The 14,565-nt window shown below is 37.1% G+C and overlaps 3 protein-coding genes across 4 annotated transcripts; 2 read left to right on the top strand and 1 right to left on the bottom strand.

Moving 5' to 3' along the window:
- The first annotated feature begins 503 nt into the window (after positions 1–503).
- On the top strand, positions 504–5,776 carry LOC104243667 (probable protein phosphatase 2C 8). Of its 2 annotated transcripts, none has more exons than XM_009798891.2 (10): positions 504–936; positions 1,293–1,401; positions 1,565–1,601; positions 1,701–1,745; positions 2,971–3,035; positions 3,553–3,714; positions 4,326–4,409; positions 5,065–5,154; positions 5,258–5,305; positions 5,454–5,776. In XM_009798891.2, the coding sequence occupies exons 1-10, from the start codon at positions 647–649 to the stop codon at positions 5,565–5,567; spliced, it is 1,044 nt and encodes a 347-aa protein (XP_009797193.1). In that variant the 5' UTR covers positions 504–646; the 3' UTR covers positions 5,568–5,776. The 2 variants fall into 2 exon arrangements, with proteins under 2 accessions (XP_009797193.1, XP_009797194.1); XM_009798892.2 differs by having other exon boundaries at positions 505–936; positions 2,983–3,035.
- A 1,991-nt stretch (positions 5,777–7,767) lies between these two features.
- Positions 7,768–10,803, top strand: LOC104243666 (WAT1-related protein At3g18200). The gene is made up of 7 exons (XM_009798890.2): positions 7,768–7,989; positions 8,105–8,167; positions 8,545–8,661; positions 8,755–8,989; positions 9,454–9,612; positions 9,707–9,858; positions 10,229–10,803. The coding sequence occupies exons 1-7, from the start codon at positions 7,796–7,798 to the stop codon at positions 10,392–10,394; spliced, it is 1,086 nt and encodes a 361-aa protein (XP_009797192.1). The 5' UTR covers positions 7,768–7,795; the 3' UTR covers positions 10,395–10,803.
- A 1,108-nt stretch (positions 10,804–11,911) lies between these two features.
- LOC104243665 (T-complex protein 1 subunit delta) lies at positions 11,912–13,977 on the bottom strand. Its single transcript, XM_009798889.2, has one exon. The coding sequence runs from the start codon at positions 13,831–13,833 to the stop codon at positions 12,217–12,219; it is 1,617 nt and encodes a 538-aa protein (XP_009797191.1). The 5' UTR covers positions 13,834–13,977; the 3' UTR covers positions 11,912–12,216.
- Between the last annotated feature and the right edge of the window lie 588 nt (positions 13,978–14,565).

Raw genomic sequence — 14,565 nt, 5'->3', positions numbered from 1 at the left:
ATCGAGCGAGATCGAAGGAAGCCAGCTAGTTCGAATAATAGAAAGCCGAGATATCCGTGATCGGTCAAGGATCGCGGCGAAAATCTCGGCACGTATCTAGTCAGGACCGGTTATTTAACCTATCATGGGATTTGCTTATGTAATTAGAATTATACCACAAATAGGATCACTCTACTTTATAAAGAGGGTCCTAATCATTTTGTAATCATCATATATTCACGCATAATCAAGCAATATACTATATTTTTCTCTCTTAAGCTTTGTTGTTCAGTAAACTTTTTAGCATACTCTGTTGTTTGAGGGCGATCTAGCTTGAAGGCCATAGTCGCTCATCATATTGGTTTGCTTTATTTTTCAGTTAATTTCTAGTATTCATTCTCATATTTTTCAGTTTTTAGTAAAATTACGTATGCTTAAAATCACTTATAAGTTTAATCGTAAACAGAAAATAAATTAAAATAATTAAAAAAGGAAAGAAAACTTTCAACCTAGCAAAGTCCATGTATTTGCCTGTTTGTGGATTCGTCCTCGTTTTCAGTCGCACAGTCGTTTTTGCCTTCAATTTATCCTAGACCACAAGGTTCATTCTCAGTCTCGTGATTTACTGTTCTACTCGATTCGGGTTCATCTGGTTAGCTGCTAAAAAATGGCGGAACGTTCCAATTCAGCATCAATTGATAAACAGAGCGTCAGTACCGCAAATAACAAACGCGAAGGCCATTTTGATAACTCCGATTCCGTGATCAAGAAATTGAGAAACGACACGCAAGAGGAGCCAAAGGCTGAAATCTCCGTCCAAAATGACTCGAAAAATGGAAGTGAATTATATTTTGAAATAGAAGCTGATGTTGCTGAGGATAAGGGTTCAAGGCATACCATGGAGGACGCTTCCGTTGTTCTTCCTGATGCTAGCCTCGAATTTCCCGGGAAATTGAGGTTTTTCACTAACGCTCGTTTATTCCCCTTCCCCCGAGGAATTTGTGTATTTTACATATCTATTAGCTTAATGTAGCTAGGGTTGATTACTCTGAATTAGTGGTTAGCTGATTAATGTGGAAGATGAAGAAGTTGTATTACGTTATTACAGAGTAATTAGTTTTTTGCCTTCTATTCTGCTGTTCTTATATGGAGAAGATTGATTTAATAGAATTCATTGCTTGAAGAAAAGTGAAAAAAGGAAAGAAAGAGACAAATTTAGGATATTCTGCAAATTAATTTATATTTTTGAAATCTCCTGTCGTTTCCTTCTAAAATGTTTGGAATTTTTCTGACTATGTTATAATCCTTTATAGATGTGCTCATTTTGCAATATATGATGGACACGGAGGTCGATTAGCTGCTGAGTATGCCCAGAAGCATTTACATGCCAATGTTCTATCTGCAGGCTTACCACGTGAGTTGGTGTGTTTGCTTAGTCTTATTAGTGATAGTTTAAATTTTTTGTGGTGACTATTGTTCGCATCTCATTTGTTGCATATTTCTGTCGCTAGTAGTGGACTATTTAATATTTGTTTTTTCTTCTCTGTGCTTTAATATCATTGTCATTCTTTGAATGAATTTGCAGTTGGATGTTAAAGCAGCCAAAAAGGCGATACTTGAGGGTATGATAAAACTATCGCCACCAAAACTTGATAATCTTTCTCCTTAGCCCGTTTTCAAGTGAACCAACTATTGATATTACTCATTTTCGTATCTATCAGGATTTAGGAGAACCGACGAGTCTCTTCTTGAGGAGAGCACCAAAGGTATCTTTATTCTCAGTTCCAACATTTTTTCACATTCTTGTTTTCCTCGAAGTTTCATCATGAACTCCTTTTTATCTGATTTGAAGATTTGTGTTTGGTATTCCTAATTTCTATATTCTGAAGCCATCCTACTTGATCCCTATATCATTTATTGTCATGGAGGATGAAAAAAGGCAATATATTTTTATGTCGGTGTTATCTTGTGGCAATTCTGGCCTGTAATTGTTTGTTCTATTCCTCATTATAAAATCTTGTTATTTTCATACTCCTCTTTCTTGAAGGTTCAATTGAATGATGCGGTTTTCTTTAATTTTTTTATGTTTTTGTTCTGTTCCATCTAGCCTGTCTAGCTAGTTGCACTAGGAGACTCAAGGTGTACACAAGCATCGATTTCACTAGCAGCAAAACTTTTAAACTAATGAGGAAACTCTTCACTTCTCCATTCCATTGCATTTGCTGTGTCTTTTACATCTTAATCTATTACTGTGAAATGAATATTTAGTATCTTTTACAATATCTGCAAGTTAAATGTATACATGTTTACCATGTTTGTCTCCTGTTTAGGAGGCAAAGAATTGTCGGCTGGATAGCTAATCAGGTACTCACAGAAAATGATATTGGTTCATGTTTCCTTCAGAAATTCTAGTGAAAGTTGATCGTTTGCTTGAATTGCCACAATCCAGGCTCTGTACCTGATACTGAAATTATAAGCCAAAGGTTCAAGATGCTTCATTGGCAAACCTGGTTGTATAGTGGATTGACAAAGTTTTACCGGTTCCTACTTTTGGTTTATATAAGACATGATATTAGGTAATAGAAGGAACAGTAAAAGCTTCTTTTTCTTTTTGGAATCATGAACTGGATAGTGTTGAATTTTTTTCAGGGTTTTGTTCATCCGAAAGACATTTTTTATCTCCTTGCTTAACCTCTTTTTATGTATTTTGCATTTCTGCTTAGTCTGTACTCTTTTTCATTTCATGAAAATATTCACCTATTTGTATCTTTCACGTTCAAATACTTTAAAGGCTGTTTCTGATATCACATCTCTGGTATTTTACCTGAGGTATTAAGAATCACTTCTCTGGTTTTCTACTCTGAATTGTTAAGTGCTATCACTTCTTTGATTCATATTTCAATGTTTAAGCTGTGTTTGTTATCTCAAACTATCAACTGCTTTCCATTTTCTTAGAGTCTTCTTAGGTTGATGGTTTACTTACTGTGTTAGAAGCATCGACAGGTGGTTGGCAAGATGGTGCTGCTGCAGTATGTGTTTGGGTATTAGGCTCCAAAGTAAGTCTGGTTTTATATTCTTTATGTACTCTAGTGATTGAGTTCTTGTTTTTGAGCTCTACCTTGATTCTCTTTCCACACTGTTGAACTTGTTGGAATAATGATGGTGTTGATGTTAGAAGCACATAATGCCCGAGGAACATTCAATAGTTTAAGTGTGAGTCCATCAATATTAGATTGGTATGATTACTTTCTCTCGCACAGAGACATATGAAAGTGTATAGCTAACCCTTTCTGGGGAAAACCTATCAAGATCTTTAAATATTGGTACTGAAGCTTTTATGACATACTGTGTGGTCCCGAAAGGGTCATATCTGGATGTTGAGTGTTAAACCAACTACCATTCTAGTAGCTTTCTGAAGAATTTTTTTGATCTATCTTTTTTTTTTTGCATAAAACTTACTCTTTGAATAAGCTGCAGCACCTCTCAGACACGTACTTCTTTCTTATCAGTTTCACATTGACTCTCAGGAATTTGCATTGAATATCTAATGAAGTTTGTACCATGTACAATTAGGTGTTTGTTGCTAATATTGGAGATGCCAAGGCAATTTTAGCTCGGTCATCCCTGGCTGACGGTTCAAACAACAGTTCTGATGGATCAACTCCAATAAAGGCCATAGTCTTGACCAGGGAACACAAGGCTATATATCCACAAGAACGTGCACGCATCCAAAAAGTAAGCATTAGGCAATGAATACCTTTTGAAAACTGATACGCAACTTTTGTCTCCATTTCTCATTTTTGTAAGGCAATGAATATCTTATCTTATTACTCTTAAGACTTTCTATAAAACTTGTTTAGCTTATGATAATTTCTGAACCACTTTGATAAAATAATTAGATAGTGATTCTGATTCTCCTCCTCCTCCTCCTCCTCCCCTTTTCTTCCTTTCCACCTTTTCTTGAGTCGAGGATCTATCGGAAACAGCCTCTCTACCTCTCCAGGTAGGGGTAAGGTCTGCGTCCACACTACCCTCTCCAGACCCCACCTGTGGGATTATAATATTTGCACTTGTAAATACCTGTCAAGTGAAGGTAGATAAAAAGGGGCATGTTGTCTTCAAAACCCACTCGTTAGCGAACAGTGGCCAGATCACTCTGTTATTTCTTTCCTAATTCAACGCTACTACCTAGATGGACCAAGTAGTTTCCAACTGATCTTTTTTTTATATTAATAGTTTCCAACTGAATTTTTCTTGTCATAAGTTGAACTTAAGTGCCGCATTCTTCTATTGCTTCTCTGCTATGGGTATGGAGCTTCTGCTTATGAACATCCATGTTCTTGTAGGCTGGGGGATCTGTCAGTTCTAATGGACGACTACAAGCACGCCTTGAAGTTTCCAGAGCTTTCGGAGATCGGCAGTTCAAGAAGGTTGTATGCTGAGAGAAGATCTTTTCTTTTTCCTTTTTAAAATTTCTTACTGGTGATTATGATGTCTATAATTGTTTCTTTCTGTTTATCCATTTGCAAGCAATAATGCGTTTTGCTAGGTTGTATAGAGATTTAATTCATTATCCTAAGGAAATGCAATTTAATTGTAGCTGCTCCTTTGCTGTTATTTCCTTTCCCCCTAAATGTCTTCATGTAAAGAGGAAAAGGAGGGATAATTTTGATGGTGCATTTGCAGTATATACTGTTTATATATCATCAGCCAAATCGTGTTGCTGTAGTGTTTTGGCCTCGTAAATTCTAAACAGTTCATGCCTTTGCATCTGACTTCTTATACCTGATATTTGTGTTGTATTCATTGTATATAGCCGTCCATGAATTAAGCAGTTTAAAAGAAGTGATATTTTCCGACAGGTGATAGATTCATTTGTGTTACTCTTATCTGTCCAACTTATCTGATAAACTTTGACAGTTTGACTTTTGGATAGATGAAAGTGACCCACATCTACTGATCTTCACGTATTATATGTAAATGCCTGTGTGTGTATCTAATGTACCATTCACAAGTTTCAGGAATTTCAAATTCATTTAATTATCAAAATTCCATCGTTTTCATGTAAAGGAATTCAATATGCAGGTTGGTGTTATCGCAACTCCAGATGTTCATTCATTTGACCTTACTGAGAGAGACCACTTCATCATTCTTGGCTGTGATGGCTTGTGGGGGGTATCTTTGTTTTTCTTTTTCTGTCATATTCTTATTTCTATGCATACAACCACGATGCTTGGGTGCCCTTCCTGGGGATATTATTTTTCCCCTCTGATTGTAGGTTTTTGGGCCAAGTGATGCTGTTGATTTTGTTCAGAAGCTACTAAAGGTATGTCATGTTCCCCTCCCCCCCAAATTCCCCCTCTCACTCAGTCACTCTCCTTTTCTCCCTGGAAAGTTCAAGCAGTCTTCAAAAGATTTTAACTTGAGACTGATTTCTGGTAGCAGCTTGCTTAACCTTTGCATCTCTTTGATAGGAGGGGCTACCTGTGTCAGTTGTGAGTCGTCGCCTTGTGCGGGAGGCAGTCCGTGAGCGTCAATGCAAAGATAACTGCTCCGCTGTTGTAATTGCTTTTAGGAAAAAACAGTAGAACTATTGTTAAAAAACAATCTTTAGAAGAATCTAGGCAACCAAATTTGGTCTTGCTCTCTTTCGTTCATGTTCATTATAATTGTGTGTTGTATCTTCATGTCTTCTAGTTTAGTTGCAGATTGTACGGTTAAGATTTCTTGGCTTTTGACCAAAGCTGTACAATTTGTTGGTAGAATCGGGCAGTCTTAAAAAGCCTTTTCTGCTCAAGACTGTTGTGCGTGCTGTATAAAGCTGCTTGTGTTTTAAAAAGTAAACTTGTGCTTCTGTAGTTTAAGTAATTGATCAGCTGGTGTGATCAGTTTTTGGTTCATACAGTTATACCTCTGGGTTGAAGGATTTCTTGGAGAGGTTGCCATTCTTTCATTGTCGTTAATATTCTCCCGACTTTTCCAAATTGCTGATTGAGAAATAAAAGTGGGTAATGTTGCCTCAGAGAAACTAGAAATACAAAATTGTGAAAACTGTGAAGGAAAATATCTCTTTTAATTAATTTATTTATTTATTTTCCCTCCTCTCTTTTACCCCACCTCCCCCAAAGAACTTTTTATCAAGGTTATACTCAAAAATATTGAGTGATATGCAGCCGCGACAAATATTTGCATAGAGGAATAATGGAACATGGTCTAATATAATTTAGAGCAACTTTGTGCATGACAACAAAATCGTCATATATATTGTGAGAGTTGTATATATGTTTTGGTAATATCCTCATTCATGTACCGTGAACCATCTTGGTTAATAATCCAATGGGCAGTTTCCTTTTATTATAATATTATTATTTTTTTGACGTAGTGAAAAGAGATGAGAATATTCTTCTTCTAAGCTTGGAATCTCTATATTAAGACTTACCTAATCTAAAAATTCAATAATATGAATAACATGGGTTATGTCTCCTGACTCAAGATTCGGTAGGACAAAGTATGATTTTCGTTGATTGCCCGTGAAAAGATTCTATCAAAAGGTCTAACGATCCAACGTCTTTGGGGTTGCAAACAAATTATTCATACCTTTTGTTTGCTCTCATTTGGATTTCTTAATTGATTAGTGTATGATTCTGATTGCTCCCCTCTTGGCCTTTGCCAACTGACACAGCCCTCCTACGGTGGACGTTAATTTTCAGTTTCAAAACAAAATTCTGATAATAGTCTGATATTGTAAAGTTGGGTTATTTTATTATTATTGTAAAACAATAGGAAGGACCACATGGGATCTATGATTCTTCGCTGTTTTCTTTTCCTAACACGATTAGGGGTATCCGGCTGCAGATGAGGGATTTGTTCCAACGAAATAGTTTTCATATTTCCTTCCCCACTTTGTAAAATACACCAATTCTAACTTCTATAAACAGATAGCATAAAATTTACATTATTAAGTCATTTAGTAAAAGATAACTACGTGAAATTGTCCATAAAATATGAAATTACTAATGAAAAAATAAGACGGATTACCTGCTATAACATTTTAAAATACTATGGTGGTGTAAAAAAAATCATAATATGTAGGTTTGCTAGCAAAAAATCTTAATGGTAGTAACTATTTTTCCGCACTTTAAAATAAATAAAGGTATTTATGCAGATTAATTCAACTGGATGGTTGATAGCTTTTGTTCGATGGGTAAGTAAAATAATAATATCGTCTTAATCCCAAATAAGTCGGAGTCGATTCTCCCAAGGCAAGTGAAAATAAAAGAAAAGAAAAACTTTCTCATTTCATACTTAAAACTAACTAATAAAAAGATAACTTACAAATTAATAAAAAGGTCCTACAGAATAGCTGCCAAAATTCAAGAAAAGTCATAAAATAGGTGTCGGTTTCTCTTATGTTATAGCTACCAAAACCAACATGCATAACCCCCAGTTTGTCTCCCTAACAAAGTCCAAAGTCTCAAGTCAACGAATTATACGAGATTTAGATAAAGCAATCTCACAATATACAGATTTGCATGCAAAGTATAGAGCAACTAAATCAATAAATGCACAGTATACATTGAGGGACTTAAATTATTCACAATCTCATAATAATATGTCTAAATGATCAATTTGCATATGCCAGTGATGTTGTTCTGTTTTCTCCCTCAATTATTTATCATTTAATTCACTTATTTTTATTAAATGGTATCTTTCACTGCTCTATAGACTTTATATATATATATGGGGCCAATTTTTAGTACTTGTAGTACTTTGAGAATCTAAGTAAAAAGGAAATTAGAAAAAAAAATCAAAAGAAATGGAACCAAAAAGTGGCATTCCAGGAAAAGTGAAACTTCTTATAGCATTGCTTGTTTTGCAGCTTTGTTATGCAGGATTTCATATAGTTTCAAGACTTGCACTCAATATTGGTGTTAGCAAAATTGTGTATCCAGTTTATAGAAACATTATTGCATTGCTTTTATTAGGACCCTTTGCTTATTTCTTGGAAAAGTAAGTCTTTGATTTCAAAAATAACTCAGCTCTTTTGTCTCTTTTTTTTTTTTTCTTTTTCTTGTTTCTTGATTTATATAACTTTTTCTGCACTTGTGTTGTATGGTTTATACAGGAAAGAAAGACCACCCCTCACATTCTCTCTATTGGTTCAGTTTTTCCTCCTTGCTTTAATAGGGTAAGCAAGCGGTTATCGAAGCTATCCAGCTCTATGTTGCTCGGACTCTTCGAAAATATTATCAGGTACGTGCTGGATCCTCCAAAAATTGTGTATCTTTGGAGGATCCGACACGGATGCAGCAGCATTTTGGAGAGTCCGCACAACATAGATCCAGCTTCTACTTTTTTCTTTTGAATTTAACTTTTATATAACGACAGTGTTAAAGAGTTTTTAAATTATTAGGTCAATCACAAATATAATTATAGGTAATCGTCCATAACAAGTGGATTAGTAACTTAGAAAATAATTTAGCGTAAAAATTCTTTACAGTAAATATAGGTTAATCCTTTTCTAAGATGTATTTTTGATAATTTATGCAAGTTTTCGCTTTCCAGGATCACAGCAAACCAAGGATTTTATATCTTAGGTTTGTATTATGCATCCCCAACCTTTGCTTCAGCAATGCAAAACTCAGTTCCTGCTATTACTTTTATTATGGCTTCTATTCTAAGGTATGAAAGAGCCATTAGAATGACACATTTCTATTCATTCATTTAAGATTTTATAGCTATCACATTTAGACTAAAATACATGCTTGTTTTCAGGCTAGAAAGAGTACATTTTATGAGGAGAGATGGCATGGCAAAAATTCTGGGAACCATTGCAAGTGTTGGAGGTGCCACTATTATTACTCTTTACAAAGGCCCTCCATTATTAAGAGGAAGCAATTCTTCTGAAGAAGATATGGCTGCTTCTCATGAGAAAATGTTGAATTGGACATGGGGTTGTGTTTATTTGCTTGGTCATTGTTTGTCATGGGCTGGTTGGATGGTGCTTCAGGTATACAACCAGCAATGGAAGAGTTTAACTTTTATATACTGTTGTAGTTCTTTTTTGAGTGATCTGACATGTTATACTCCGTATTACATTGGTAGCATAAAAATTCTTTACATAGTCAGTGTATATAAGTTAAATCCGTGATGAAATAAATGGGAGCATGATGGTATAATCAAGTTGAATGGAGGGCAGCCCGAAGCACTAAGCTCCCGCTATGCGCGGGGTCCAGGGAAGGGCCGGGCCACAGGATCTATCGTACGCAACCTTACCTTGCATTTCTGCAAGAGGCCGTTTCCACGGGTCGAACCCGTGACCTACTGGTATAATCAAGTTGAATGAAACCAAAAAAAAAATACAATAGTTGTTAGTAAGATCAAGCAGTCTCCACATGTCTGCTGGAACCATAACTTTGTTTATATCAATTCTGACAACTTATAGTGACTAATGAAACTTGGTAAATAATGCAGGCTCCTATTGTGAAGCAATACCCAGCCAAGCTATCACTTACCTCATTTACTTGCTTCTTTGGATTAATTCAATTCTCAGTTATAGCAGCTTTTACAGAACGGGATCCAACACGTTGGAAGATCCATTCTGGAGAGGAGGTTTATCTGATTTTATATGCTGTAAGACCCTATGAAAATCCAAGCTTTAATTCCCTGTTTTCACATAATCTTAGTAAACATGAACGGCTAATTATATTGGCTGTAATTGCATTAGGGTATTGTCTCTTCTGGAATAGTATTATCTCTTCAGACTTGGTGCATTCAGAAAGGAGGACCAGTGTATGTTGCCACCTTCCAGCCTGTGCAAACAGTATTAGTTGCTGTCATGGCTTTTGTTGTTCTTGGTGATCAGCTGTACTCAGGAGGGTAAGTCAAGAAATAATGGGAAAAAAATCAACTCTTGCTCATAATTGTCGATAAATTGCCAACTTGCTTAAGGTTAATGAGAATTACCCACTATAACAGTAAAGTCGCAACACAATACTATGGGAATAGTATGTAAAGCTCAATTACTTTAATGTGGCAAAAACTAGTTGTGAAACTAGTTGTGATTTTATTGATACAACAACAACGACGACGACGACCCAGTATAGTCCCACAAGTGGGGTCTGGGGAGGGTAGTCCCACAAGTGATTTTATTGATAGGATGGATAAAATCAGTGACTACCTGAAATAACCTGTTTGCTTAGAATCTGTAGTCCATGAATCTCAAACTTGTCAAACTATATAAATGCAGGATACTTGGCGGACTTCTGATTGTGGTTGGACTTTACCTAGTGTTATGGGGTAAAAATGAAGAGAAAAGAATTGTCAGCCAACAAACTGAAGAGGCAACATTGACAAAACATCTTCTTGCTTCCAGCAGCAAGGAGGAATCCTCGGTTGGAGCTGACGTTTGCTAACAAAATATGTCAAATACAGTTCACATATACTTTTTCATTGAAATATTATTTCTTCTTTTATGGTTTCTTTCTAAAATTAAAGCTGCAAGGTCAATCTAACCTGGCATGGACGCAGCAGCAAGAACATTGAACAGAAACCAAATTAGTTGAAGTTTAGATTACGAGCCATGAGTACAGAATTGGTCGTCTGGCAGCTTAAAAGCTTTTGACAAATTGGAGTACTTGTTGGAACTATTGCTTTTTCAAATTATTTGTACAATTATACTTTCATGTACACCTTGGAGAAAGAAACAGTTAATTGGTGTACTACTGACTTGGGAAGCATACCCCTCTGTTTCTTTGGGCTTGTGAAATTAAACACTGATTGACATGGCACAAGCATCTGTGTTTGTGTTCAGATGATACTAAACTGTTGCCTTCAAATTTGAAAGCAGTACTTTGAAGTCCTCGCCGTTATTGCAGTTACATCACAATATCAGATAATCTCAAGAGTTTGACTCCATAAGAACTCAGAGTAAAACAGAACTGTAGTCAAAAAACAAATTGTAAAATAGATTACTCCCTTCCTTTTATGGGGCAACAGTTGATTGGACAGGTTTGACTATAACCTAATGTACTGAATACTGGCGGGGCGGGAGATGGTCACTAGGGGCACTAATGGTTTCTAAGAGACTCGAAGTAGTAGATGAAATTTGAAAGTCCTGTTCCTCTAGAGGTATTCTTCCTAAAAAGATCTGCTGCCCCCTTAACAATAGACCTTGGCTCTTGAACACAATAAAATGATCAAACAGTTTGGTGAGATAAGCCAACAATCTAGTCGTCGGGCAGATAGCACTTCGATTGAGCCTAGAGTGGTAGAAAAAAAGAAGAAAGAAACCAAAATAGAGTAGCACATACACAGACAAATCAGCAACTCTCATATTCCTATTTTACAAGGAAACCAGGTAGCCCAAACTGACCAATCTTTCTCAACCTCCTTTACTTGCATTTCTTCTATTTGCTCTCTTTGTATATAAGCTTCTGTCACCCTGCCAGAACTCATGGCATGCCCACTCCTCTCACCCACCCCACCCCAACCAACAGAATACCCCGACTCGGGGGGATGAACAGAAAAAGGCTTTCATCGTCACTCTTTTTGAGCCCTTACCCTTATAACAAAGTTATGTGATTTTTTGTTATTTCATTCATGCAAGAAAAAAGATCATATTTAACATTTACTCTACTTTAGGCATTAGAATGAATTAATACTATTTTCCTAGAGGAAAGGAGGAAAAGAAAGGTACGCCTCTAACCAATAAACATCTGATATCGAACCAGATCCACAATTTGCCCAAGGGAAAATAAGTAGAGAGTGCCTGAGAACATTCATCAGCACACACAAATGTAAACGAGATAGCAAACTCGCTTGGTGGGTCATAAGACAACAAAGTGCAAGAAGCACGTGGTAAAGAAAAAATTTGAACAGGCAGTGCTATTTGATAACTAATTGGCACACATATTGCTGGAGGAAAACCAAATACATCAACTAAGGAGCATCTGATTACTAATATTGATAAATGATAGTGATCCACATGTTACATACTGCATCATGTTCCCAACAAAGACATACAAAGAGCAGTCATGCACTCAAAACTAAGATTAAATGGAATGAAGAACCCCAGCAAGTAAAAACTAGCTAAGCAAAACTGAAATTCAAAGTTCAGAATATAATCTGAAATAAAGAAGAACCAGAGAACCACTAATTCTTGAAGCACACAAATCAAAAACGAAAGATATGAGAAAACAATCCTCTAATTTTCCAGCAACTTCACATAACATCACTCTACCTCACCGTAACAATGTCATCAATCTTCAAAATCATCCGCACACATTCAGTGGCCAAGCTTATTGCACTTGTGCTCACCAGCAATGGCTGCACCACATTCTCCTCCAAGATGTTAGTGATCTGTCCCTTCCTCACATTGATCCCCGTGTTGATCTCTCCCTGTGCATGCCTGTTCCTCAACTCAGTCACAATCGCAATTGGGTTCAACCCAGCATTCTCAGCCAAAGTATACGGAACGACTTCGAGAGCTTCAGCAAATGACCTCACACAATACCCTTCCATTCCCTGTAGAACCTTTGCCCATGCACCCAACTGCCTAGAAAGCTCAATCTCAGGTGCCCCTCCACCTGCAATCAAAAACCTCTTGCTCACCAAACATCTTACAACACACAACGCATCATGCAAACTCCTTTCTGCCTCATCAAGGACCAATTGGTTTGACCCACGAACCAGCACCGAAGTGGTCCTGCCCATGTCCTGAATCCCTGTGATCTTCACGATCTTGCCACCATCCCCAAGAGATATCTCCTCAACCAAATCAGCAAATCCGAGTTTCTCCGCCCTGAAATGATCAATATTGGCAATAGGCAGACAATTTAAGGTCTTGGTAATGAACTCAATCTCATCCCTCTCAACATCTTTAATCACCATAATCTTAGCCTTTGCCAAATAATGCAGAGACAATTCAGTCACCGCGTCCCTCAGAATACTCTTCTGAATCAACAAAACGTTACACCCAGTCGCCTTAATCTTCTTAATCATGCCCAAAATGTAATTCCTCTCTTCTTTCAAAATCCTATCCATCTGAGTATAATCAGAAACTACTATGCTCTGCTCAATATCAGTTTTTGGAGGTGAAATTTGAAACTGAATCACAGCAATTTTAGCTTTCTCAACACGCGTGAGACCGCCCGAGGCATGACTGACCTTCTTGTCAAAAACTAAACCTTTTACCAACTCTGTATCATCAACAGTACCACCCAATTTCTTAACAATTTTAACATCTCTTAGATCAACTATGTCAGGTTTTGCGGGGTCCACAACCGAAAGCACAGAATCAACAGCTAAAGGAGCTAAAAGAGTAGAGTACTGCGATACTACCTTACTGTTAAGGGCCGTGCTCGCTGATTTCACGAGGGAATCACGGTCAGTGAGCTCAAGTGGAATGGCCATGGCTGTGAGAACCTCAACAGCCTTCGTAGACACCTTGTGCAAGGAATCGGAGATGACAGTTGGGTGAATACCGGCGGAGAGAAGAGAAAGGCACTGTTTGAGCAATGCACCGGCAATAACAACAACGGTGGTGGTTCCGTCTCCGGCGACAACGTCTTGTGACTTGGAAAGCTCAACGAGGAACTTAGCGGCAGGTTGAAGGACCTCCATTTTGTTCAAAATAGTGGCTCCGTCGTTGGTGATAATAACTTCTCCGTTTGCTGTAGAGATCATCTTGTCCATTCCTTTAGGGCCGAGACTTGTACGGACGGCGTTGGCTACGGCCTGTGCGGCGGCAATGTTGGCCATGCGGATGTCGTCCTTCCGCTTATTGTCGACGAACGTCTCGGTTTTAGATGAAGGAGCGGCGCGGGGCGCCGACACTGCCGCTGAAGATGCCATTTTGAGATCGAGATTGACGAAACCCTAGATGGAATACTGCTGGATCGAGATGATTCAGATTGAGTGGGAAAATGGGAACTGTGTACCGAAACCCTAGCGAAGAAGAGAGAAAAGAGCGTAGGTTCTGGACAAATTGAAATTTGGGAAGGGGGTTTTGGGCTTTTTACCTTCCAGAGGGTTCCCGATATTTTTCCATTTTGCTGTTTATACCCCCCACTTCATTTCTTCTTCTGTTTCTACCCCGATTTAATCTATTGATATATTTTCACCCAAAAATGGATCCTAAAGTTTTTAATGATATTAGGTCTTTTGAAGAAGAAGGTAGTCGTGTGGAAAATAATACAAATAGATTGCTCTGTATTTAAAAATCTTATTCACATTCAATGTAAATTTATGTATCTTAATAGTATTACTTTGTTGTAGTAAACTAACAAATTGTGATACGAAGTTATATCATTAATATAGGTAAATGATAAAGCTTATATAAGCGTACTTATTTGAATTAGTGCATTGCGTACATGCATGTAAGTACTTTCCTTCTACATAATCTTGTGCAACTTTTTCTCGTTTCCCATCACCAGTATTATAGTGAAGATTTTTGTTAAGATGGTTGAATTTATGAATTTATGGTAAACAAAATAGTGTACTAATCAATCTCTAAAAATAAAAATACATAGCAAGAAGGCAAAAAAAATTATTTATTAGTACACTATACACTTCATGCAACTCGAA

Source organism: Nicotiana sylvestris, chromosome 3, assembly GCF_000393655.2.
Source record: "Nicotiana sylvestris chromosome 3, ASM39365v2, whole genome shotgun sequence".
NCBI classification, from domain to species: Eukaryota; Viridiplantae; Streptophyta; class Magnoliopsida; order Solanales; family Solanaceae; genus Nicotiana; species Nicotiana sylvestris.
This window is presented reverse-complemented; position numbering and strand designations above follow the sequence as displayed.

Bases quoted from the DNA above. Each gene is read 5' to 3' on its own strand.
- LOC104243667 (XM_009798891.2), top strand. From the start codon at position 647: ATGGCGGAACGTTCCAATTCAGCATCAATTGATAAACAGAGCGTCAGT. The intron at 1,402-1,564 runs GTGTGTTTGCTT...ATGAATTTGCAG, and splicing joins CAGGCTTACCACGTGAGTTG to TTGGATGTTAAAGCAGCCAA. The intron at 5,306-5,453 runs GTATGTCATGTT...TCTCTTTGATAG, and splicing joins TTGTTCAGAAGCTACTAAAG to GAGGGGCTACCTGTGTCAGT.
- LOC104243666 (XM_009798890.2), top strand. From the start codon at position 7,796: ATGGAACCAAAAAGTGGCATTCCAGGAAAAGTGAAACTTCTTATAGCA. The intron at 8,990-9,453 runs GTATACAACCAG...TAAATAATGCAG, and splicing joins CTGGTTGGATGGTGCTTCAG to GCTCCTATTGTGAAGCAATA. The intron at 9,613-9,706 runs GTAAGACCCTAT...TAATTGCATTAG, and splicing joins TTTATCTGATTTTATATGCT to GGTATTGTCTCTTCTGGAAT.
- LOC104243665 (XM_009798889.2), bottom strand. From the start codon at position 13,833: ATGGCATCTTCAGCGGCAGTGTCGGCGCCCCGCGCCGCTCCTTCATCT.